The sequence below is a fragment of the Cydia pomonella genome, chromosome 2 (genome assembly GCF_033807575.1).
Source record: "Cydia pomonella isolate Wapato2018A chromosome 2, ilCydPomo1, whole genome shotgun sequence".
In the NCBI taxonomy this organism is placed as follows: domain Eukaryota; kingdom Metazoa; phylum Arthropoda; class Insecta; order Lepidoptera; family Tortricidae; genus Cydia; species Cydia pomonella.
The window spans coordinates 29,119,242-29,145,804 of NC_084704.1; the positions used below are offsets into that span (position 1 = coordinate 29,119,242).

The following is a 26,563-nucleotide window of genomic DNA, read 5'->3' on the forward strand; positions in this document are numbered from 1 at the left end:
GCTTCTTAGTTTCTAGCCTCGTTTGACGTTATGAAAGCGTAATGTACATAATATGTTTTTATAGTATTTCTTAATATCCAGAGCCCCTTGGACCGTTAGGGGCACCGCTGGGGTATCCTTCGTCTCCGCCTCGACCCCCTGGTCCCCTGTTTCCTTGGCTGCCACCTCTTGGATATCCGTTATCAGCAGTGAGTCTATCCGGAGAGCCGAAGCCCCCCTGTCCTCTGCCGCTCGGACCACCGCTGGGGTATCCTTCATCTCCCGACTGCCCGCCACTGGGAAATCCTCTACCGCCCTGAGGTCTACCGCTAGGGTAACCACTATCGCCATTCAAGCCTTCCAACCCGTTCGTCCCGGGGCCACCGGACGGGTACCCAGCATTCCCCTGACCGTTCTGTTGCCTCTGAGGGACCCTAAGATCTTCGGAAAGTTGTTGGCCTCTACCGCCTCCAGGTCCTCCTCTTGGATATCCTGCTTGGCCTCCCTGGTCATCGTAGCCCTGGGAGCCACCTTGGCTGCCTTGTGGTTCAAACCCAGAATTTCCTTGGCTACGTCCGCCCTGCGGATAGCCAATATCGTTCTCACCAGAGAACCCGCGGCCACCGTCGCTTGGGCCGCCGCGTGGGTAGCCTTGAGCTCCACCGCCGGAACCTCCGCCTAAAAGTAGGTAGTATAAATGCAAAGATATATTAATTCTGGAAAGGATTTTGTGAGTTCTTTCACTAGCACTAACGCAAACCAATCGTCTGCGTAAGAACGCGCTTTACTTTGAATTGAAGCGGTTATGGTCACTTCCATATAATCAAAGTGATGTTCTCATTTTAAAACAACATGCCGAAACATGAAACTTGGCATGAACATTTAAGTAACAAACTCGTATTACTATGTCTCTCTCTGTACGCAAAGAAAATAGAGAGGGAGTTTTTATATCAAAAAACGTTTACTCACTTAATTTTCTTTGTAATAGGTACAATATTTAGCGACGAAAACTTATTTCAGACATAGATATATATGTTATTTAAATATTTCAGCATCGTTTTAAAATGAGAGCGTAACTTCGATTGTGCGTAACTTTGATGGTGGTGCCTAGGTTTGTGTGATGTTAAAGTTTTACTATCATTACATAAACTGTAAGCTGAGGACTAATAATTAAGCATACGACACTCTTCTGGGGAGACTACACTATACCTACTTATATGCATCTACCTACATACAAAATACATACCTTATACGAGTAAAATAAAGTAAACGTTTATTTACAAGAAAATAACAGACAGAATATTATTAATAGGATTAAATTATCAGGAAGATTTAAACAGATTACCCGCGCCAAATCCGGCTCCGCCGCCGGCTGCTCCACCTGATAGACAACATATTTTTTTGTTTATTTTTCACTATAAGAACGCTGTTTGGCTTTTACTATCTTTTTATATAAAGTGGGGGTAGTTGTTGTTCTCAGAAAATAAAAAAGTTAAAATTGTGTAGGTAAAAAAATAAAGTTTTGTAACCTTGCTTGACCTATATTTACTAGAGTTAAAACAAAATTTACAGTTTAAGCCAAAGCAGAATTACTACTTTATGACATTAAATAAATTAAATAAAGTTGTGACTTCCACATCTTATATTTATATCTAAGATAAAATTATAAATATCCGATGCGTAAATCATTAAAATGATGACTAAATTGCCATCCGACATCAGTACTAGGAGCCACTGTTTTGTATAATGTGCTCAAATTTTAACTCAAACCTTACGCATAGTTTGAACACTATAAGCTCTAACAACAAGACAGGTATTATAGACAATTTAATGAAGCTTTATGAATGATGATGATGATATAGTATATTGTTATTCATTATAATATTATACTAGTATGTTATATGTTATAGCTTCATGAATTGTTATATATAAAAAAAAAAAAATTAAACTGAGATACAAAAGGGGGGAGTCGTAAACAATCAGTTTACGACTTGTTTCTACTTCAATTTTCTGTAACTATATAAGCTAGATATATTTGCCAAGTTGTATTATTTCTTCCAAATGGGACCATATTTTAAGCTATAAGAACTCTTGCTAACAAGTATGCTGTATCTGTAATATCTATCTAGAAATGTAGAGTTACTAGGTGCCCGTAATACCGGAAACATCGCATGATTCGTGAGACAGGGACGACTATTTTCAATATTCACGGTAGGCCCTACCCCACCAGTCAAGTTAGATCAATCATTTATAAGTCCGACATAAAGCGTTCGTTCCGTACTTGCCACGCTTGCAAGTATGTGAGCGTAAGGGGGATAACAGCTTTATGTTGGGCGTATAAACAAGTTTATAGTACTTAGTTCCTTCATCTCATAAGTTGAATTAACAAACACAGGGTGTTATGAGAATATACTTGCAATGAACGAACCCTCGTATCGGATCATAGGCTTGTATCCCTGCAGGCCCGCCTCGTACTCCACGACCTGCTTTCTGCCGTCGGGCAGTACTACGTTATACTCCCCGGTGGCGACGTCGCCGTCGCGTTGTTCTGAATGACCAAATTTAGTACCTGTCTGGGCATCGTCCACTTCATAGTTATACTCGTATTTAGCGGGCTCCTAAAACAAAAGTTTGTGTAAATGTCAGTTACAGGTTACGCAAATATTTTTGCCACATATGACTATAGTGGACGTATACGTACGCAATCGTGCCTACGAGCTATCTTAATATAAGGAAAATATTTTTACACCATTTATTTTATATCTATGAACCCGCGGGTCACTTTTGGATGAGATTAGCTCAGAACCGAGACAATTGGCGTATTAGAAGATTCGTGGAGAAGCATGCCTGTTATTTCATTTAGTACCTAGTAATATTTAAGCGCCGTTGAAACTTGAAACCGACAAAAAATAAAAATACAATTTTTCAGCAAACATTAGCGTAATTCGACGCATGCCAATATTTTTTTTAGTTATTGCAAATATGTAACGTTCAGATAAAATCTAGTTACGGTCGGTTATTATTTTGCACTCGTTTAATCATAAGAGCTGTAAAATTTGGCATAAATATAAATTCCGTTGCCTTTCTAAATACGGAATATAGTAAGATTTTTGCTACTTAAAATTAACTTTACATGTAAAATATTATTTTTACCAATAAATGCTATCTATCTATTACATTTTTAATACTTTGCTTCATAATGATTATAAGCTGATATTATTACTTACGAAGGTGGTTATGGTTTTTTAAATATAAAAATACTTACATCAGATCCGTTATCGCCAAAGTCAGACCCGCCGTTGCCAGAACCACCTCGACCACCACCTCCACTACCACCAGCGCCGAAGCCAGGCGCCCCATACGACGAGGAGGGTGCACCAGACTGCTGACCTCCGAATCCACCCTGCGGTCCGTTAGCGTTCGGAGCTCTGTAAGAAGATTCCGGTGCTCTTTGTGAACCTCCAGCACCGAACTGGTTATTCGATTGTTGGAATCCACTACTAGCAGGTGGGCCGTACGAACTATCGGGCCGTTGGCTTTGGTCTCCTTGACCGCCGCGTCCTCCAGCCCTCCCACCTCCAGATGACTGACCTAATCCCTGATTTGGAGCATCGTAGCTTGTTTGTGGTCGTCCACCACCTCCAGGCCTTCCTCCTGCACTTGAAGGTGATCCTCCTGGTTGTCCAAACGAATCAACGCCCTGCCCGGGAGCACCATATTCATCACTCGGGGTGTTAAACCCCCCTTGTCCTTGCTGCGGTGGTTGACCTCTTTGCCTGCTAAAAGAACCGGGCCCCTGCTCCGGGGCACCGTATTCAGCACTCGGAATGTTGAAGCTTCCTTGTCCTTGTTGTGGCCGGGAACTAAATCCTCCTTGCGATGGCCTTCCTCCAAAACCACCCTGAGGGCCTCCTCCGCCTCGAGATGAGCCAGGTCCACCACGATCTTGGCCTTGTGCTGAAGGTGGTCCATACTGCGTATCTAAATTATTCGATGACCCTCCGAAACCACTTTGAGAAGATGGTCTTCCTCCAAAACCATCTTGTGGGCTACCTCCAAACCCACCTTGTGGGCTACCTCCAGAACCACCTTGAGGAGAGCCAGGTCCACTACGACCCTGACCTTGTGCTGAAGGTGGTCCGTACTGTGTGTCTAATTTATTCGATGGAAATTGCCCTGGGGGCGAGTAAGAGTCGCTAGGCTGATTTTGGCTTCCTGGTCTTCCAGAATCCGGGCGGCCTCCAGGACCTCCGAAACCACCAGGATCTTGGGAATTACCACGGCCTCCGTTGTTAGCTCCGGGAGGCCCATACTCTGGAGATGGTCGGCCATTACCACCGGAAGATGGCGGGAGGTAGCTGTTTACTGGAGGCTCGCATTTAGTCGTTGACAATGCAAGGGCGCTAAGCCAAATAACCCACTGAAATCGAATCAATCATTTAATACACTGTTGATGAAATTGTCTGTAAGGTTGAGATCAAAAACTGAATAAATTCAAACAGAAATGGTCATCACAATTTGAACCTTCCTTCTAAGAGCGTAAGGTTCATATTTTAGATCATGTTCAGATTATTTCATTTAAAAGTTCATTTTAGGATTCTAACCACCATCTACAGGTAAAAGCGTGTTTTAAGAAAAGTGCTTTTTTTACTACATTAAATAGGTTATAATTAAATACAAAGTAATCTGTCACATGTTTAGAAAATAAATTAAGTATATGTAGAAAGTTAACTATACATATGTACTCTATTTTTTAAACTATATGAAAATGTATGGCTTTATAGTTTAAAAATAACGAGACTATTGTATAGATAATTAAAATTCTTACTAAAATCATCGTTGACTATTGTAGCGATTTCATGAATATATCTAATATTATTCTTATGTAATATATGAATTAATTGGAGATGTTACTTTAATAAGATTTAGCTTAGGAATAAGTTTGACGATCAGGACCGGAGCTTATATAGTTCGGCCGGCGAGCGTGATATCAGTGGTAATGCAAGAGCCTCACGCGCTCGTGTCGCGTTTAATTTCGTGCATCTGACTATGGCCGCGGCGCCTGCGCCGTGGGAGTCCTTGTTCGCGCTAATACTAATAAATATACGTGTATATCTAATATATCTGTGCAGAAAGGACCAGAATATTAAATAATTACAGTCTACAGCGGTGTTACATTCGTAAATGAATGACTTACTTATATTGTAGGACCGACAACGCGCTTGTGACACCACTATATTTGTGCGAGCCCACAGGCAGTTCGTATTAGGAGCAACCGGAAAGGAGGAGGATGAGAAGTTGAGAAGATGGGTTAGAGGCGGTGGTGTTTTCATAGAAGTGTGTATCTTATTTGAATCTAGTTCCACTTTTACTTGCTCAGCGTAGTAATGCAAAGTTGCACCGCTCACAGCTTTAAAGGGTTACCTTCAACTACTTTCACGGTAGTCAAACAATGGCTTTTCACGAACACAACATAAATAGGTGCGCTTTTTAGCCGCGCTATGGCTGGTGAGATATGGTGAGAGCATTAGAAACTGATAAGTAATAGAGTTTAATATAAGTTAAGTACGTAAATTGGATTAGTTCAATTCGTTGATCCACTCTTACACACTTTTTAACGCGACACACCCAAAACTAATGGGTTGATAACTTACATAAAATGTCAAATATAGGTACCTTACTTTACCTTATATACAACGATATATAGGTATAATACATATAACACACACTTTAGGAAGACCCACTTACTACTTACTACCCACTAGGCCACACAGGTCGTCTTATTGTATTGTCATCGGAATTATGGTAGTACTCCATATTTCAACTATATCAGATACCAGGAAGTGATTCAAATTTTAGTTATAAGATACGAAAATAGAAGACATACAACGTGTTACACCAGTCACTGAAAATGGGGTAGGAACACGTTGTACAGGTCATACTGAGCAATTTTTACTATGAGACCAACCCCAAAATCGCGATAAAAAAAAATTACTCTCCCTTGCAAGAATAGATATCAACATCAGCCAGACAAAATGTATGAGTATCAAATTTTTTTCGCGATTTCGGGGTTGGTCCCATAGTAAAAGTTGCTTAGTATGACCTATACAACGTGTACCCAGTGAAATTTCAGTAGCTAGTGCAACACATTGTATACGCAGTGAAGCTAAATAAAATGTGTAAGTAACAAAATCGTGGTGTTATTTTAATTTTTCATTTAGAAAAGTGTGTCCTCAAAATTAGCCCGTAAAAGAAAACATACTATAATGAGCATGCATGTTCAGGTTTTATCGTGAACACTCTTTAGTCTAAGCTACCACGATTAGACTTAAACTATATTCAGGTCTCGAATAAAGCAAATGATCACGTCAGTGGGCCGGTGCCATCAATTACAAACGGTATCGAAATCCGTGATGGAGCGCATGTGATCTGTGCCATCCTCACTAGTTAGCGTCGTGACGCGCTGACGCAACGGCGGCGGAGCCCTAGGGCTGCGAGTGCATCATGGACATTGCGACATGATATATGTATTTGTTCGGATCCCTATATATGACTAGATTATTATATCTCATCATATCACCAAACGAACCATTTTTTGCGAAATGAGTCCGCAAATGTAAATTCTGAGTGTATCAACTTTTTTTGTTGTAATTATGTCCCGTCAGCAAGGCGACAATAGTAGCATAGTTTGTTAGAAGAAAATGTATGTTTCGTTATTTTAAAATATGTACTTTTAAACCAGAGTTTTAAGAAGAGTGACCCAGGTGACCGTAACCATGCCAACGGGTGACAAGAAAACGTTTATTCACCGCTGTAACAAAATGTAATGTTTGGGGGTATATCCGACCACAACGGTACCCAAATACAGTATATTTGGGTGTTGACTATGGCATTTCAAAAACCTCTAGATATTGTTGTGGTAATAGGGTAGGTTTTGTTAAGAATTTGAAGTTTTAGAGATGTAAATATAATATTCAACATAATATGTGTAACTTTGTTACACACATTATATTGTCGTAAACAAGCAGGAGCTAATTTGTCTTTTCATGTCTTCAGGATCAGTAGAAAAAGTGCTAAACTGCAAATTAGCTAACCAGTAAGCCAGTTCCTAAGAACCCAATTCTATAAACGCCCTGCCTTTGATAGATACCAAACTTCCCTTTCCCATCTACACCCCTTCTAAAACCTCGACACCAAATTCATTCGACACTACTTTTATTCATATATTTGTGGTTACCCTAGTGAACATTATTTTGTTGCACTTCACCTCTTACTTTTAGCCATCAGTCTCGCGCCGACCGGGTGATTATTCATCTCCTGTATGAAGAACCTCGTCAAATTACAGACCATTACGCACCATATTTCAGTCTGGAGTTATTTTTTTAAATTTTTATAATTATTACGAAGCATTCTATTTAATTAATCTGGTAATCTCTATGACAATTAATGACGAACTATGACCGGTAGGCAATAGAAAAAGTAGTGAAGCTAGGTTCAGTCGATATCAATATCGTGGCTAACAGAAATAATTAATTATAAATATATAATTAGTATAACCTTTATTGACGTTTGCTTAAGAGAGGGCTAACGCAATATTGAATGTTTACCCATTTGAATCAAGGACAAACGCGATGAAAAAACGTCACACAGAAAATAAGTTTGTTTAAGTTTGCGAGGGCAAACTTCAATCAAAACCTTAAAAGGTTTAAGTTGGCTCAATAGAAAAAAAAACTTTCATTTATTTTCAGTTATATATTCTTACCCTGTGATATTGCGAGGAATTTGACAAGCAAAAATTTTAAACAGAAGTATATTTTCAGAGTCAATGAGATAATAAAGATAAATACCCACGCAATGACCATTTCTTCTTTTGTAAGTTCCGCGCGGCATTCCTAATACCTTTTGTCCCCCTCTAATTCCCTGGCAGTCCTGTGTGTGTGTGTGTGTGGTTCTCCAGCCAGTTAGACGAAAAAACGTGTAAGATTTTGTCATCACGAAAACTCGTCACGACAAAATGAGAAAGAAGGAGAATGAAAATGAGGATCAGGATATTATAACATAACATACGTATAGCAAAGCATAACAATAAACATAAACACGTCACCGCCCTTTCGTAACTTCGTTCCAAGCGAGAGTTCCATGACACACCATTTTTATTTAATTCCATACTTTGTAATGCTCCTAACTCTTATAATACTTAATTTAAAAAATTCGGGGCAATCGTCTACCTTTGTCTTAAAGTTTACTAATTGTCCCTTTGTTTGTAGTTGCTTGTACTCATTTGTAGATTTTACATTACCTATCATCTAACCTAACCTAACATTACACCAATGTACAACTGGGGAATAATAATAACATTTTGTTTGCTTATTTTTTTTTATTCTTGCGGCTTCTCACATTCGCTCTTACACTTATAAATAAAGTATCACAGATCTACTTTGCACTACTTATTTACTACAAGTGGTATTCAAAATTAGAAAAGAGCCTGAGACGGTTTCAGTTATACATACATGCCGGGTTCTGTCATTCCGGTACAATTTTACATCATAAAATAAGAACCGAAATTAGTTCATTTCATTTCATTAATTCCATTTCTTTTGTACATATTGGTCTTATATTCATTTTAGTTTTAATTACAGTTACTATTTATTATTTTCCTAGTAACATAAATGGGTAACGTTAAGGATGGTTGCGGGATTATTGCGGCTGGCTTTCAGAGTGCGGCATGTTTACACATTGATTAAGTAGTGTTTATTGCAAGTGTATATTAGAGTAGCAAATGTATGAACTCTCAATAAACACAAATCAATGTGTAACCAGGGTAATCTGTTCATTCTGTCTCTGTCCTACTCCCACTCCCACCTAAAAATAATACGCACTCGTGTTTCCTACGAACACGAAGATTGCTAAGTCTAGTAAATAAAAAATAAAAAAGACTGACAGCCCCCAAACAACGCCCCGATAATCGTCAATATTATAGATTGCCATTCAATATTATTTTTATACTTTAATTATATTCGTATGAAAACTGCCACGTAACTGCTATTTATTTATAATTTCAAAACATAAAATTGGACTCTTTGACCGCATATATAGTCACAAAAGTAGATTTCGTTTGCAAAATGTTTGCATCAGATACATTTTTGGCCTATGTAAATTTTACCACATTTCATCTTTCCCAACTCAAATGGCTGCCTATTCGGCGTCGTAGAGATATACGTCGTGTACTTTCCCTCGGAGAGATTTAAGTTTTTAGCAGACGGCAGCGGGCACCGTGCACCGGCTCCGTTCCAGTTAGGGTTCCCAACCGTACTATATTATATAGTATTGTACTATATTTTGGCTCTCTGTACTATATACTGTTGAAAAAATATATAGTACGCTAAAATACTATATTTCCGACATCCTTCTAATTTGTTCAAGATCGATAATCAATATGGCATGATAGCTGGAGTCTAGGAATAGGATGATTTTGACAACAGAGAGTGGTCTACACAAAAGGAATAGTTAAGAGGCCGTTATCGATTTTAGTCGCAACAATGTCAAATTCATAGATTTAATCGATGAAATTGTACAACTTCTGTTAACTATTAGAAATAACAAGTACTTGTTTCTATTAGCGCGTCTTGTTATCTTTTTTTTTTTAATAGACTCATTTAATTAGTAATGATTGTTTTTCTGGTGGAAGTTTAGGTAAACGCGCGTAAAGCACCGATTTTGTTGATCTTATTTGTAAATTTCGTAAAGTTTGGACTGCTAAAAATGGTAATTTTGTATTACACATATCCTGTACTTCAACTTTAATAAACTACATTTTTGTTATTATAAATTTGAATTTAGTTATTTGAATGAAAGTTAGACGTAATCAATTTTCTCCAGAACTAACTTCAAAATAAGTGACAATTTCTCTGAAAATCGACTTAATTTCAACGTAATTTGGATACTTAAACAATCTACAACATTTGCTAAAACTGTTCTTATACATCATTTTGTATAATTTACTACCATACTTTTTTGATGAATTTTTAAAAATTGTCCCTTCTCGTCACATATTACCGGGGACGCACGCTTGCGACCTCATTATTAAAAGGCAAGATGAGAAGACGTGCTAATAGAAACCAATGCTTGTTATTTAGATATTACGTAACAAAAGGAGTACAATTTCAACGACTAAATCTATCAATTTTACATTTTTGCTCTAAAATCGTTACCATAACTAATCTTAACAGAGTGCTAGTAAGTATACTAAAAGTACTATATTTTTTTAATGTACTATATTTTTAATGCCTTATTCTGGAAAATACTATATTCCACCAAAAAATAGTTGGCAACCCTAGTTCCAGTGCAGATCTCTCCCTGTCTATCCTAGGTTTATCCCGCCTCACAAACGTCGATCCTATGACGTCATTTACTGTATACTTAGTCAAATTATGGAATTTGCGAGTGTCAATCGGTCGCATCGCTAAAAGCGAATTTAAAAAACGTAACGGACGGAACTTAATCTGAAAGATGTGTGCGGTTTGGTAGTTCTATTGTATAAAAAATGCTATTATTACGCTTTGATTTGTTTTTTGTGTATATGTCAGCAACCAGGACAGTCGAATTTTACGTTTAGAAATTATAAAATTGCAGTAGGTGGCATGTTTAAACGTCTAAAACTAAAATAGGGAAATAGTAAAAAGGAACGCAAGAAACTCGGTGTTGTATGGAGATAGTCAGTCTTAAATATTTACAAATTTCTGGGACTGCTAATATTCTTGTTACACAGTAGTACCCGAGATATCTAATTCTGAATACTAGTTTATATACTGGACCAAACTATTCTGACTCAAGGGCAAAAAAACTGATAACATCGTTTAAAAATTCAACACAAAATGCCCCATTTATATTGTTTTTCGTGTATAATGTAAGGAATAATGTAATATCTATTTGAGATAACTAATTTATTCTGTCACAGGAATTGGAACAACACAATAAATATCCAGGTCATCTGGGGGCATGAATGCAATTGCAGCGACATTAACACCTTCGCTGTGGCATTGGGTCCAACTCGAAAGACGCCAGCAAAGTATACTTAATTACGAGTTACACTAATTTCCGAAGCGAAGGTGTTAATATACTAACAGTTAAAGTTAGAGGGATTTCCATCATAGCAAACTTACTGTGGGTCAGATTGCACCAACAGAGATCAGCAAATATTATTACTATTTTAACGGATTATATTGCGTATAATGAATTTAAAACACATCCCAACGTTTCCTGTCAGTTTTATTTCATGAGTATAGCATAACTATCTTGATAATCGAAGACAATATTCAGTAGATATCTGTTCTTCCCACTTCCCATGCAATATAATTTCAGCGGAAAATGATTTAGAGCAATCTGCTCATTATAGTCCAACTCTAGTTTTAGTTATTAGATCTGTTTCCAATGTGATACTGAAAGAACAGTATTATATCAGTATCATATTGGAAAAGCAACTAATAACTGAAACTGGAATTGACCTGTTGGACAGGTAGGCTAATTTGCTCACAGAGAATGTGTTTCTCATCTCAAGTCTCTTTTCATACGCTCTTCAAACGAATAATAAAAATAACCGTTTATTTTACCGACTTTTTGTAATTATCTTAAAGATTGACATACTACGCATATTTTTATATCTTATAATAAACAAAATTCACCATTGTGTACTCGTATGTACGTAACAACAAATAAGATTTAACATTTTTTTTAATTTGCAACACTCGTTAAAAAATGTCCTTTATATATTTACGACCTTTAGGCCTGTACGCCATTAAGTGAAGATTTTACTGTGAATGATTTTATAAACCCTGAAGGCGTAAGGAACGTTTTAGGAAATAGATAATATCGGTGCAACTCACTCGCTTTATATATATTAAATTAATAGGTATCATGTATTTAGAAATTGAATACAAATTCTATTTGAAATGGTTCACTGAAAAATCGTATTGTGCATACTCATATTGTGGTACTCAATTTATTCAAGCATTTTATGCAGTTAGATTGTATTTTGTTGTTAGGGTTCCGTAGCCAAATGGCAAAAAACGGAACCCTTATAGATTCGTCATGTCCGTCTGTCTGTCCGATTATGTCACAGCCACTTTTTTCCGAAACTATAAGAGCTATATTGTTCAAACTTAGTAAGTAGATGTATTCTATGAACCGCATTAAGATGTTCACACAAAAATAGAAAAAAAACAATAAATTTTGGGGGTTCTCCATACTTAGAACTGAAACTCAAAAAATCTTTTTTCATCAAACCCATACGCGTGGGGTATCTATGGATAGGTCTTCAAAAATGATATATAGGTTCCTAATATCATTTTTTTCTAAACTGAATAGTTTGCGCGAGAGACACTTCCAAAGTGGTAAAATGTGTGTCCCCCTCCCCCCCCCCCCCCGTAACTTCTAAAATAACAGAATGAAAAATCTAAAAAAAATATATGATTTACATTGTCATGCAATCTTCCACCGAAAATTGGTTTGAACGAGATCTAGTAAGTAGTTTTTTTTTTTTAATAAGTCATAAAATTAAAAAAAAAATTTTTTTTCATCAAATCGTATGGGACGTGTGGGGTATCGATGGATAGGTCTTCAAAAATGATATTTAGGTTTCTAATATAATTTTTTTCTAAACTGAATAGTTTGCGCGAGACACTTCCAAAGTGAAAAAATGTGTGTCCCCCCCCCCCTGTAACTTCTAAAATAACAGAATGAAAAACCTAAAAAAAATATATGATATACATTTCCATGCAAACTTCCACCGAAAATTGGTTTGAACGAGATCTAGTAAGTAGTTTTTTTAATAAGTCATAAAATAAAAATATTTTTTTTTTCATCAAACCCATACGTGTGGGGTATCTACGGATAGGTCTTCAAAAATGATATTGAGGTTTCTAATATCATTTTTTTCTAAACTGAATAGTTTGCGCGAGAGACATTTCCAAATTGGTAAAATGTGTGTCCAAAGTGGTAAAATGTTGAACAAGATCTAGTAAGTAGATTTTTTTAATACGTCATAAATGGTACGGAACCCTTCATGCGCGAGTCCGACTCGCACTTGGCCGCTTTTATTTTTATACTGTAGGTACTTTAGAGAACGAAACTCAATAATGGCCGTGAACAGATACAATTACATTCCTATCATTCACACTCGCAATTGTTAATTTCTACAGTAAATTTTCGATTCACATAACTTTATACCAAACGAACTTCGAAAACAAACAAATTAATTTATAATACACGGTCTGAAAATCTATATACCATTGTAAAATTAAAGTACATTTGATAAAAGGTGAACAATTCATCATTCGGATTTCAAATAGTTCAACTCTCGCCTGTTGTTTCTACTCGTATTCTTCATGATTTTTTTAAATGTTTAAGGTGTGTTATAAGGTTGATTTATATTGTATTATATAATACCTAACTTTGTGATATTAAAGAACTTCCATATACCTATCAAAAGTAAACGGACAAAAATGTAACCTCTAGCGTCCCCCGGTCCTAATACTAGTACTAATTAGTTACCTACTTGCAATGACATTTAATTATATATTAAATTGAACAGGGGCTTTTATTTCAAATCGTTCAATTTATATCAAAACAAATTCAATTCTATTCTCTAATACTATTGATTCAAATTTGACTACCAATATTTATTGTAGGTATGGTGGGCCGCTAGGCTAATGGTATAATTTCCATCAATAACATTTCCTACTTATTTCCTAGTATGTCGTCCCTACGCTATAGTGGAGATTTTCTGTAATTTGACCGCGTCGGATTTCTTGTTACCGCGGAAGTGCTCCTCGATCTCGGCCAGCGACTTGCCCTTGGTCTCGGGCACCATGAATAGCACGAAGAAGAACGCCAGCGCGCAGAAGCACGCGTACATCCAGAAGGTGCCGGCAGATGTCAGCACACTCTGACAAAAGGAAAATACAGTTGGTTGGTTGGAATAATCGGCCGCAGTAATATTTTTTATTTTTTATTAGTAATTTTTTTTTTTTTTTTTTTCCAGCCCAGAAAGTGGTTTACCATTTTTCGACTCTATTAAGTAATATTGATTAAGTAGTATTGACAAGTGTCAAATAGAGTCGAAAAGTGGTAAACCACTTTCTTGGCTGACTGTACAAGGAGCTTAACGTTGCTTTAAATAGCTACATTTGAGGATCTTAGACAAAAATTGCAATTAAAATTAGCACAGTCAATTCATCCCTTTATTAGGATACAAACCTACTAAGCCAAATGACTTTCTACCTTCCACTATCGTATCGATGGCTTTTGTGTCAAGCAGAACTGAAATCGTTAGAAAAAAAATCTTTCTCCGAGACCACGGGGACAATGCCGTCCTCGAATCGTCGGAGCAGGTGACAAAGCGATTAAATCCCGTAAAGTTAATGTCCGAATTGTAAAAAGAGATCTTAAGTAACATTCGGACATCTCAAAAACTATACAGATACCGCCATATATGATGTAAATACGGCCTAAAGATGCATGTTTTGTTACACAAATGAGAGCTAAGTAGTATGCAGGGGTGCTAAGCTAATAGCTTTGCTGACTTTACCTCTAACGCATGGAAAGATTTGATAACGGTGAACATAGATAGCAGGTTGACGGCGCTCGCCATGGCGGAGAGCTGCGAGCGGTGGTGCGCGGGGAACAACTCGCCCAGCAGCAGGAAGGGCAGCCCGCCGAACCCGAGCGAGAAGCCAATCATGAACACCACTAAACTACCCACTGGGAGGTACCTGTAAAACAATCCAGATTCTGACCATCTTTGCGATAATACACAGGGTATATGTAAACAGAAAACATGTACATATAGGTATATAAATGTATCTACACAGTTACGCTGCAATTATAATAACGTCAGTCCTATTTCCTATTTTAACCTTAGAACGGTCAAGATTCTAAAAATACATCTTACTCTTCGATCCTTTAAATCCTAAAAATTCTACATAGAAACATAAAAAAATGTATGTTATGGTCACGTGTTTAATGATGTTTTGGATAATATACTATTCGGAATCACTCGATGCCTAATACTTATCACTTAAAATATTGTTAAAGTGTGTATTCGCATCAAACAAATCAGTTTACGAGGACAATAGGTTGGTAGAATAGTTAGATTACTTGTTAGGCAATGCAACCCTTGTCGCACGCTAGAAACAAAGAGGTCGTAGTCAAGATAACAATCACGCCAATCAAAATTTAAATAATGTATGGAAAAAGTCACGTGACTTTTCATAGCATCTGCCAATTCTTCCATCCTCCGCCATAACTGAAATTGGCGAGAAGCTTGATAGTCCCTTTTGTAAGTATTAGGCCTCAATATGTCGCAGTCTACCGGAGGGATAAGTGACTCTTGATGTTAATATTACAAAAGCGGCCAAGTGCGAGTCGGACTCGCCCATGAAGGGTTCCGTACCATTTATGACGTATTTAAAAAAAACTACTTACTAGATCTGGTTCAAACCAATTTTCGTTGGAAGTTTGCATGGTAATGTATATCATATATTTTTTTTAGATTTTTCATTCTGTTATTTTAGAAGTTACAGGGGGGGGGGGGACACACATTTTTTCACTTTGGAAGTGTCTCTCGCGCAAACTATTCAGTTTAGAAAAAAATGATATTAGAAACCTAAATATCATTTTTGAAGACCTATCCCTAGATACCCCACACGTATGGGTTTGATGAAAAAAAAAAATTATTTTATTTTTATGACGTATTAAAAAAAACTACTTACTAGATCTCGTTCGAACCAATTTTCGGTGGAAGTTTGCATGGCAATGTATATCATATATTTTTTTTAGATTTTTCATTCTGTTATTTTAGAAGTTACAGGGGGGGACCAACTTTTTACCACTTTGGAAGTGTCTGTCGCGCAAAGTATTCAGTTTAGAAAAAAATTATATTAGAAACCTCAATATCATTTTTAAAGACCTATCCATAGATACCCCACACGTATGGGTTTGATGAAAAAAGATTTTTTGAGTTTCAGTTCTAAGTATGGGGTACCCCCAAAATTTATTGTTTTTTTTTCTATTTTTGTGTAAACATCATAATGCGGTTCATAGAATACATCTACTTACCAAGTTTGAACAGTATAGCTTTTATAGTTTCGGAAAAAAGTGGCTGTGACAGAATCGGACAGACAGACGGACATGACGAATCTATAAGGGTTCCGTTTTTTGCCATTTGGCTACGGAACCCTAATAAGGGTTCCGTTTTTTGCCATTTGGCTACGGAACCCTAATTATTCAAAATTATTTTTTATGTAAACAATGACCCTATATTTTTAAATTGTACTAACATTGTGACAAATTGTAATTAACCACTTATCTATGGATCTGTGCTGTTAAAATAGTACATTACGATACAAGTGCGAAAAATAGGAAATTCGAAACGAGTGGCGATAAATTAAAACACGACCGAAGGGAGTGTTTTAAATCGACACGAGTTGCGAATTACCTATTCGCACATGTATCGTACAACGTTTTACAGTACATATGGCCCTTTAAATGTTCGACACAGTAACGTAATATGCTACTTCTCGCACTAGTGCTATAAAGTAGCCCCATATGTACTGTAAATAAAGTTTTAATATATATTATTTTTGTTTTTCTTTTGACGTCTGTTGAGGTACGATTGTCATCTTGACTAGGTCCTCAGGACAAATAACTTTTGTAATCGGAGTAAGTGTAAGTTGTAATCAGAGTGTATCAGGTTTATCTACCTCCATTAGCGCAGGTATATATTTCCGTTAATTTTCCTATTCAAAACCAGTATAATATTATGTACCAGAGCACTGAATAGCACAAAGGCGATATCCTAGTATTTGCTCAGTGTAAAGGAAAAGGCGTTAATTAATTCAGGTTTGATCCACTGCATGGTTTTATCAATACTAAAGACAGTTAGTAGTCCGGGAAAGGACATACCTATACCTAGTTTTCATCAATCATCATCATCATCATTCTACGTAGACGGAGTCGAGTTGAGTATATATACTCTTATATACACATATACATACTCGTATATACTCTACTCGAAGTCTGATCTAAATCACTTAAGCAGTTTAAGCGTGAAGAGGTAAACAGACAGACAGTTACTTTTGTATTTATTAAATTATTGTTATTTTTTATACTAAGCCGGTGGCAAACAAGCACATGGCCCGCCTGATGGTAAGCAGTCGCCATAGCCTATGTACGCCTGCAACTCCAGAGGAATTACATACGCGTTGCCGACCTTAACACTCCGCACCCTCATTGAGCTCTGGCAACCTTACTCATCGACAGGAACACAACACTATGAGTAGGGTCTAGTGTAGTGTTATCGTAGTAGGGACGTAGGGATATATTCCACCATTGCCATGCTTACTACAGTTGCTCCAGAGTGCCCCATTCAAAATACGTCCATGGCCAACATGGAGGCACACAGGGTACTATCGTCGCCGTCATTGAGTTTGAGTACTCCCTGTTAACAATAAGACTATAACCTACCCAAGCCACGCCGAATGCTGCAGTTCCATGTAGTAAGCGGTGCCCATGGCCAACATGGAGGCACACATAACTGCACCAGACAACAGCAGCAGCGGCCGCCGGCCTGCACGGTCCACCACCATGGTGCTTACTCCGTTACACACCAGCTGCACAACGCCGACTATAATCGTCGCCATCATAGGATTCAGAGTGCTTCCTGGGGACAATAATAAAAATATCATGTAAGTACTAATAAGGTAATAAGTCTATAGTTCGTGTCATCCACGATGACGCGCCGATTTGTCAAATCTAACCCTTAATAACATGACATTACGAGTCAAGGCACGCGTCGTCTTGAATGACATGATCTATAGACACTTAATTATCTTTTACAGATTTGGTTTCGACTGTTAATTACGACGATCATTAAACAAAACGGTTACGGTGAAAAAGTGTCCAAAAATATTCACACATTTTCGTATCCTTCATTCCGTTATCCATTATCTTCATGCAATTGATGCGATGTTTATGAAAACAGGTAACATACCTAATGTTATCTGTGTATCCGGAAATAAGCAAACTGTAGTCTAATCTGACTGTTGCTTAAGTACTCGAATACAGGACAAGATGGATCCCAGCGTATTTATGGATTCAGAGCATTTGTATCACCAATGTTAATTAACTTTCGGGAATAAAAAAGACAAATGAAAACAAAATATATGTATGACCACCGTTTGATGATGACTACTAATGGACTGCTTGATCACACGTTTTTTTCAATTGACACTCGATGAAAAACGAAATGTCTAAATAACATTAGTACCCTGACAAAAGTATTTTTTTTTTGCGTTAAAATAAATGTACCTCTATAATAAAGTCGTATACGCCTATAACTAAAAATAAAAATTGATGAATTAATCGCAATCGACATTACTAGTTGGTTTGGCAAATTATTAAATGATTTTACCGCTGTACCTTATTCTGATGTAAACGTTTATGTTATCAAAAAGAATGAGTTGGCAAACTATGTGTTCGTTTATTTAGCGTATAATATCACAAATTGCTTTAGCTGACATAGCTGACTAATTTACATAGAAACTAGGGTGGATCGCTTTGTACGATTTTTTTTCCATTTTCAAAATGGCGGGTCTCGGGAATGGTACTTTGGTATAAAGCACTATTAGCAAGGCTCGGAAACCGGTTAAATTTCTAAACTGTTATCATGTACTTAGCGCAAGACCTTTAAATTTCGGTTTCTCTCCAAAAACAGTTATTTCTAAACCGGTTTTTATGAGAATAGTTCTTGCAAAATTAACCGGTCTTGCTTTGCCGTTCCCAAGGTGACGTATTTTCTGCGTTCTGTACCTGCCTGGCAGCACCCTAGCCACATGGACTCGTTCGACCAGACCTGCTAGCATGAGTTGCGTTCTCGCGCGCGACTCCATATATCTAGCGCGACTTCAAGTATGGCTGGACTCTCGCGCGAGAACGCAACTCATGCTAGCCGGTCTGGTGGTGAAGAAATGTGCTGAATGTAGTGTGCTGAATGTTTATTTGAATCCGGACCAGTGGGACTTGGCTTCGTTGCCTATAAAAAGTCGCGGACTTGGCATACGGCGCGTGCGGGATGTGTGCCTACCTGGCGTCGGCGGCGGGGGCCGTGGACAATTTCACTAAGATTTTATCGGAAATACCTTTCATTTCCGATGCGTTGTTGGCCTGGGAGGATCTCAATCCGGGTGCGTCAGTGCCTGAGCAGTCAGTTCGTCAGCGCTTGTGGGACGAAGTCGGTATTAAGAGTCTGTTTGACTGTCTTTTAGATAAAGCTTCTGGTGCAGACAGAGCCAGGCTGAACGCGGCTTCGGCGCCAGAATCTGGGAATTGCCTGCACGCCCTTCCCTCCTCGAACTTAGGCACCCTGCTGCGATGTTTTCCAACTACATCTATGCATCTGCGGATCCATGGTGGAGAGCAATGAGCACCATACTTTGAGCTGTAGCCGGGGGCGGGGAGGTTCCCACGGCACCATACGTTGAATGACATTGTTCGAAGGGCGCTGGTGTCAGCCAATGTCCCGTGTGTGCTGGAGCCGCCGTTCCATAGTCGGTCAGATGGCAAAAGGCCGGACGGTTTGACTCTGGTGCCGTGGGAGAAACGTAAGGTAAGCCTTTTGTGGGACGCCATCTGCGTCAGCACATTCGCCACCACGTTCCTTGGCCGCACTGTGCGGTCGGCAGGAGCAGTCGCTGAGCAGTCAGCGTCCTTAAAGAGGGACAAGTACTCGGGGTTATCAAGCTACTTATTCGTTCCCCTTGCTGTGGAGATGTCTGGGTGCTGGTGCGTGGAAGCGAAAACTTTTCTCGGGGAGCTGGGGCGTTGCCTGGGGGAGAGGGGTCTCGACCCCCGCTCCGGGTCGTTCCTGGCGCAGAGGTTGTCCATCGCGGTTAGACACATAAACGCGGCAAGCGTAATGGGCACCTTTGCACCTTTTATGGGTTAGTTTAGGTTTAGTATAATTTATAATTAAGTTTATTGCTTATGTATTGCCTAATTCTTAAGTATTTATAATGATTGTATTTTTTTATTGTGACTATATTTTGATTCTAACCTAAATCTTGAAATAATAGTGGATGACTTAACCGGTTTAGAACAATAATAACCGGTTTTTTCCTATGTCGGTGTTTATGTTTACTTGGCACATAACCAGGCCGGCCGGCCATTTCGTCGCTCGTCGAATAAACCGGTTTTTGTAGGTTATAATAAAGGTCTTGAAACGTCCGTGTTCTTATAAAAGTTAGGAGGAAAAACGAAATAAACCGGTATTTACCGGTATTTTATAAACTGGTTCCAAGCAAGTCTCAGAAACCGGTTAAATTTCTAAACCGTTATCATGTACCTACTTAGCGCAAAACCTTCTAAAATTAATTTCGGTTTAAGCCGGTGTTTATGAGAACTGCCGGCCTAGCCAAGGTGACAATCGCTGTCGCTTCGACAACGAATCGCTTTGTGTCTCTCTATCACTCTTCCATATTAGTGCGACCGTGACAGTTGCGTTTCGATCGCTACGGAGCGTAAGCGATTTGCATGTTGGCTACGCGGCCAGTTCGTGCCAAATTATCTGTATAAGTAATGGAATAAATGATTCAACCTATAACCCCTTACTCCAGCACTTTTGTAGCGTTTAATACATACACACAAACATTTGAATTTTTGCTTTACCTGTCTGTGGTATTTAAAGAGGCATTTGTAATTATGTCCACGAGAGCTGTGAGCTAATAACGCTTCCTTGTTGAACGTTTAAGTGGAGCCGCGAAGTTATTCCGGCAATCATAGTACTTAATTGCAGTTGCAAAGAGGCTTGGAGATTATCCTCACCTCCTCGTCTCACCTTAGATATGTACCTACTATTTTTTCGTGGTGCCCTAAACAAATGCTACATTTCCTTATTAGGTAATTTGGCACTAATTTGAGCCTGATTTCTCAATAAAAGCCTTAAGAGACAACTTAATTATACTTATGAAGGTAGAAGAATCATATAGACCGCAACCCAGGAACATATTTCCATCATCAAATGCCGCTCCGTTGGTGGGTTGAGGAGTGGCAGGCACCGAAACACGTAAAAAAAAATCATCGCCTCCCGTTTGATACTTTGTCAGGTGATTGCTATTGTTAATTTAAAAAAATCGTCAGCCGGTTAGGTATATCGATATCGCGGTGGTAAGAAGAAGTGTAAGAACGTCATTTAAAACAGCATATAAACTATCATCTGACAAAGTATCAGCCCGGAGGCGATGACTGACGAAATATGCTCCAGGCCCGCGGTCTATTTTTCACTTAGCTTGGTGACAGCTGTCGTTAAACGCAAAACTGTATTGAGATGACAGTTATCATCGCAACGAACTAGAATAACTAAACGTACGTAAAGTATGTCAAAAAAAAGTGGCTGTGATATAATCGAACAGACAAACGGACATGACGAATCTATAAGGGTTCCGTTTTTTGCCATTTGGCTACGGAACCCTAAAAAATGGTTTACACTATCTAGGTAGTTAGGCTGGTAAGCTATTCATCAGCAATGAGTATAATTTTTTAGGAAATGTATAAAAAATAGTGGGATTCGTTTAAGGACATATTCGGTATCGTATTCTGATTAGGAAAAGTATCAAGTTTTTTTTTTTAAAGAAATTTTTTTTCGCGTCTAGATTTTTTTAAATACTTTTTTTCTAATCAGAACACGATACCGAATATACCTTTAAGCGGATCCCCACTATTGTTGTTACACCCCGGATAATCAACAAGTTTTTAAATTATAAGGGTGAATCAACTTTATCTTGTAACGCGTTGCCATAGTTACGGTCCCCTTAGTCACTCTCAAAACTATGGTTTTATGGTACAGTTGGTTCCCTAACCTAAGTATCCACTCTTCTACTAACTAGTATGGCTATTTGGTTACTTAAGTTGGGACACCGACCATGCCTATTTAAATTAAACAAATATGCATTTTGTGGTAAGTAGTTATAAAGACACCTTCCTTATACTGTGGTTATAAGGCCTGTAGCGAGTCAACTACTAAGCATGTTAGTAAAACGTGGTACAACATTTCTTCTAACAAACTGTGTCACTTTTGTCCCTTGGCCGACAGACACCATTATACCTAATAGTTATAATAGTAGCTTCGTAAATGAAATGAAACGAAACTAACCTGCACTTTGGAAAATTTCAACAGTGAAGAATATGACGGCGTCGATCCCACTGAATTGCTGGAAGAAGAGGAGCGAGAAGCCCACGATGAGAGGCTTGATGACTGAAGACGAGAAGAAGACCTCGCGCGTGAACAGGCTCGGCGGGGCCGACTCCGGTGCCTCCGCGCCCGACTTCCTAAAATTTATACTTACATATTATTTAATATACAAAAACGGGTCTGTGACGTTTTTAAGACGTATTTCAACAAACAGAATCCGCAAGAAGCTCGGTTCTCCATACAAACGTAGTAACGCTCTCATTTTAAATCGACTAGCTAGATTGCTCTAAAACTTTGTACTTATAATAAGATAAGGTATATCTATGCCTGTAATTACTTTATGTAGCTTCAGATATCATAGTTAATAAATACAGCGTATTTAAGTTTTTCATACAAAACTTGTTTTTGTTCTATTTCGTTTATTTTATAAGCTGGAGCTGTCTGTGTGAAAAGTATGTGTGATTGTGTGCATGTTTATGTGCAAAGTTTCATTACAATCCAACACGTAGCTTTAAAATGAGAACGAAACTCCGTTTGTATGTGAAGGAAGGTGAAATTCGGCCGAGCTTGCTGCGTTCTCTTCAGACAAAAGTGGACGGCCGCGCGAAACCGCCTTTTCATACAAACGTAGTCCTCATTTTCGTCTCTGATATAGATTAATTAAGTCTCTCTGGTGACATTATTGCAAATATTTGGACACAATTTGATTTATATCAACTATGGGGGTCCGGGCAGGACCCCCACACAACCATAGCTATGCCCCTTTGCTTCGTTTTCTGATCACCTTCGAATCCCCTCTCTCAAAAAGAACTTCGTTTCCGATACAAATTTTCAACTCCCTTTTTACACTTCTGGATTTAAAACATAAATGTGAAAGAATGCCAACTTGGGACAACTTCTTTACCGTAACCGTAAACCAAGTATTTTCATAAGATATGACACACCGCTTGCGTGACGTGTGCGTGACGTGCGCGTGCGCGTGACCTGCACGCATTGCAGCTCCGACGAGACAAACCGGCTGCGTGCTGCGTACACGCGTGCACGCAGCGGAGCGGCAACGTCGCTTCGTTGCGTGCAGTGAAGACGTTGGGTTAAGGCCGGCGCCCCACTGCTGCGCACGCTACATCCACGGCCCACGTTTTAATACAAACCGTGGGCAAGCCCACGAAATTTTGTATAGGAACGTGGGTCGTGTACATAGCGTGCGCTGCAGTGGGGCGCCGGCCTAACGGTGTTCCCTATGAGAGGGCGAACCGAGCAGGTTCGGACACGCACAGCTCGGTGCTGCATAGGTGCTGTGCGTGTACACGCGCAGCTCTCTTGTATTTATTTACAACTCAGGAGGTGTGCGTGCTGGTTTTTAATATGTATTCAGTGATAAAAGATTTACAACATAAAGCACAAAGATTCCAAAAAATACGTATCTATTTATTATAAAAATGTAGGTACAAATCGATTTTAAGTACTATTGGAATACAATTAGTTTATGTATTGGGAATTATTGCAATTGTGCGATGAATAATATTATGTAAAGTATGAGACATTTTTTTTTGCAATAGCGGCATTAAATAGATGACCTTGCATTAGTATGAAGCAAAGGCATTAATGCACTGCCTTCCAAATGTTGACTCCTTGCTTCTATATTTTCGGGCAAGTTTCGACTCGAAGTCAGTTCATTTGATATCACTCGTATCATGTCGCCGTGTGTAATTTTGACAAAATAGTTCAAGCAGCATGCAGCTTTTGTAAGGTAATATGAAAATAGTAACGCAGGAGTATTTTGTGTTAAAGCAAGAGGAGTGTTTCCTCTTCGTCCGATAGCTGCTGTCGAACATTGGTAGTCGTTTAGAAACTAGGAAATTATACGCAAATTTATATAGGCGGATGTACACGCAGCATGCACGCACGACAGAGCTGCAGCGTGCGCCTGCGTGGCGTGTGCAGCACTCTGCAGCACTTGCGTTGCGTAACGTGCGCGTAACCCGGTGTGACAGGGGTGCTGTCTACGCTTACGTCGATGCACGCAAGCGGTGTGGCTCGGCCTTTTATATCATAATAATGTAATAATAATCATGAAAGTTTAAATCACTGAATAAAAACTTGCTAAGTCGCACTATTAAGTAGTATATATCTTAACACATCATTTTTAGCAATTGTAGAACGATAATGCATGACAAGATCTAGAACTAATTCATAAAATCTTTCTAGGTGTAACGGTTTGGGCTAGGCGTTGATTTAAGTCAGTTAGGACTTGACAGTTTGGGCATTGTATATTCAAATCAGATACAATGCAATTTTCACGTACTCTGGCACATCGTCCTTGACCACAGCTGTGGCTCGCGAAGAGAGATGAAGCCATTTCTTTGCAGCCGTGGAGTCCAGACCCCTCGATTCCAGCCATACAGGCGACTCGGGCAGCGGCAGGAGGACCAGAAACAGAGCACCTATTAGATGAACATTGTAAACCGTAAGCACAAAGTGTCCTGCTTTTTTCCAAAGTTATTATAACAGTGTAGTCGTTAAAATTTTCTGTTCACTTATATGGTTAACAAAAAACTCAAACGATAAATTACCTACCGCTAGTTTTGTACCTTTAAGGACATACTAGGTCGTAATCTGATATCCCCAGAAGGACTAAATTAGCCAATGCTTAACGCCCGTATCGAAAATATTTTTTGAATTTATTCTGCTTAGGTATATTATGGTTCGAATTGTTATGTCCTGGTGTCATTTGATGGTAAAATAATAGTGGCAGATTTTGTTGTTCAAATAGTAGGAAGACATACCGCAGAATGTAGCGGAGAAGAACGCCAGGTGCCTCCAGGAAAGCCAATTGCCCGCGACATATGATAAGACGATGCCCAGAGACATGGAGAGAGTGGGCAGGGACCCCAGCCTCCCCCGGATTTCCGGGTCGCAGCACTCGCTCACCTAACAAAACAATTCATTCTTCAAATGGCAGTAATATTGAAATTGAACATCAGCACATTTACATAAACACCGGAGAGCGCTGTTAAGCTAATATGATTTTAAGCGACATTTGCGGTTAAGAGAACTCTTTGTGTAATTAACAAAGGAACATTATTTTAAAGAAATGGTGTTAAGTAATTATACCGGCCTATTAAGTTTCATAGATGTTACAACACGTCTAAAAATACCTAAATATATCAGTAAAAGAATGTGCAAAAATAAGTTTATTGGCAGTGCTGCAGTGTTGTCACACGGAAAGTTTGTTCAATCAATCAATCAATCAACGTTTATTTGTAAACACAGGTACATAATAGGTCTTATAATTATAGTAGAGTATCACCATGTTTTGCCATTAGGCATACAAATATTTAAGTCAAGATGGAGTATGCAATTTGTTCGTATGGAAAAAACTTTTACATCATATTTTAAGTAGGAATCTAATTTATTATAAATTTAATTAATAAAAAAAAAATTATGAATAATTTACTCTCAAAATAGTAAAAACCGAAAAAAAAATGGCAAACTAAATAAGTAAATACCTACTTAAATTCGTGTAACTTGAAGAGCATAAGACTACATATTTTAATTACCGTGGTCGCATACGAGCTCACAGATCGCCTGGTGGTAGAGTAGAGTGTAGCCTATGGATGCTAACAACTCGAGAGATATCATATGTATTGTATTATGTGTAAACCATGATAATAAATATAAGCAAGAGATCGCCTGGAAACGGCACGCTCGGCGTTATGGCTGCTCTACACGATGGACCATCATAGTGGCCCACTAAGCTGGGCTAGCGTGTAGAGAGGGTAGTGGTGTCGGATGGCTTATGGCGCGGCGGGATGGCGATGGGATGGCCTCGGTGTCGGTTTTTCGTCCGCACATCAAAGGAAGTGGGCCAGCGATGGCTGTATGCATCTACACGTGGCCCATTCCACAGTGCGTGCTCGAACGTGGTCGAGTATGGACGTTCGTGCTGTGTATTATTTTGATTAAAAATGACGAGTACGTGGCCGCATCACGAAAGAATAAAGTTTTTAGAGTTATATCGGGGAGAAAGCGTAACATGGAACCCCAAACATAAAGACCAAAACTATAGAAATAAGGTAGCAGGATATTTAAAAAAAAAGTTTTTATAAAAAATAGTGCACGAATTCATTAGAGGATTAGGAAAATTACTTATACATTACGCAGACATCTGTATATAAAGTACATTTGAAATTTAAATAAATAAATATACCAATAATAAAAGAAATAAATATTAATATCTAAATATATGTACATACATAAATTATATATATGCACAATATATACCTACACAGCGGCACATTAAGGAAGAGACAAGTAATTATTTTTAGTAGGGTTTTAAAGCTT

General features: G+C 38.5%; 2 protein-coding genes across 3 annotated transcripts in view; both read right to left on the reverse strand.

Annotated features, from left to right (window-relative positions):
- Positions 1-22: 22 nt before the first annotated feature.
- LOC133534848 (pro-resilin-like) lies at positions 23-10,805 on the reverse strand. 2 transcript variants are annotated; one of them, XM_061874142.1, is made up of 6 exons: positions 10,312-10,805; positions 4,808-9,262; positions 3,245-4,399; positions 2,549-2,597; positions 1,325-1,360; positions 23-657 (listed from the first exon to the last, which is right to left on the reverse strand). In XM_061874142.1, exons 2-6 carry the CDS (start codon positions 4,814-4,816, stop codon positions 71-73), a joined length of 1,836 nt encoding a protein of 611 aa, XP_061730126.1. In that variant the 5' UTR covers positions 4,817-9,262; positions 10,312-10,805; the 3' UTR covers positions 23-70. The 2 variants fall into 2 exon arrangements, with proteins under 2 accessions (XP_061730126.1, XP_061730125.1); XM_061874141.1 differs by having other exon boundaries at positions 2,408-2,597.
- A 2,263-nt stretch (positions 10,806-13,068) lies between these two features.
- Positions 13,069-26,563, reverse strand: part of LOC133534850 (facilitated trehalose transporter Tret1-like) — a 36,442-nt gene continuing 22,947 nt past the window's right edge. Inside the window, exons 4-9 of the mRNA XM_061874145.1 lie at positions 25,006-25,150; positions 24,525-24,663; positions 22,181-22,356; positions 17,500-17,695; positions 14,564-14,747; positions 13,069-13,921 (exon numbers count right to left, since the gene is read on the reverse strand). Of these exons, the coding sequence (XP_061730129.1) occupies positions 13,739-13,921; positions 14,564-14,747; positions 17,500-17,695; positions 22,181-22,356; positions 24,525-24,663; positions 25,006-25,150 (1,023 nt within the window). The 3' untranslated portion in view covers positions 13,069-13,738. The remainder of the gene's footprint in view (positions 13,922-14,563; positions 14,748-17,499; positions 17,696-22,180; positions 22,357-24,524; positions 24,664-25,005; positions 25,151-26,563) is intronic.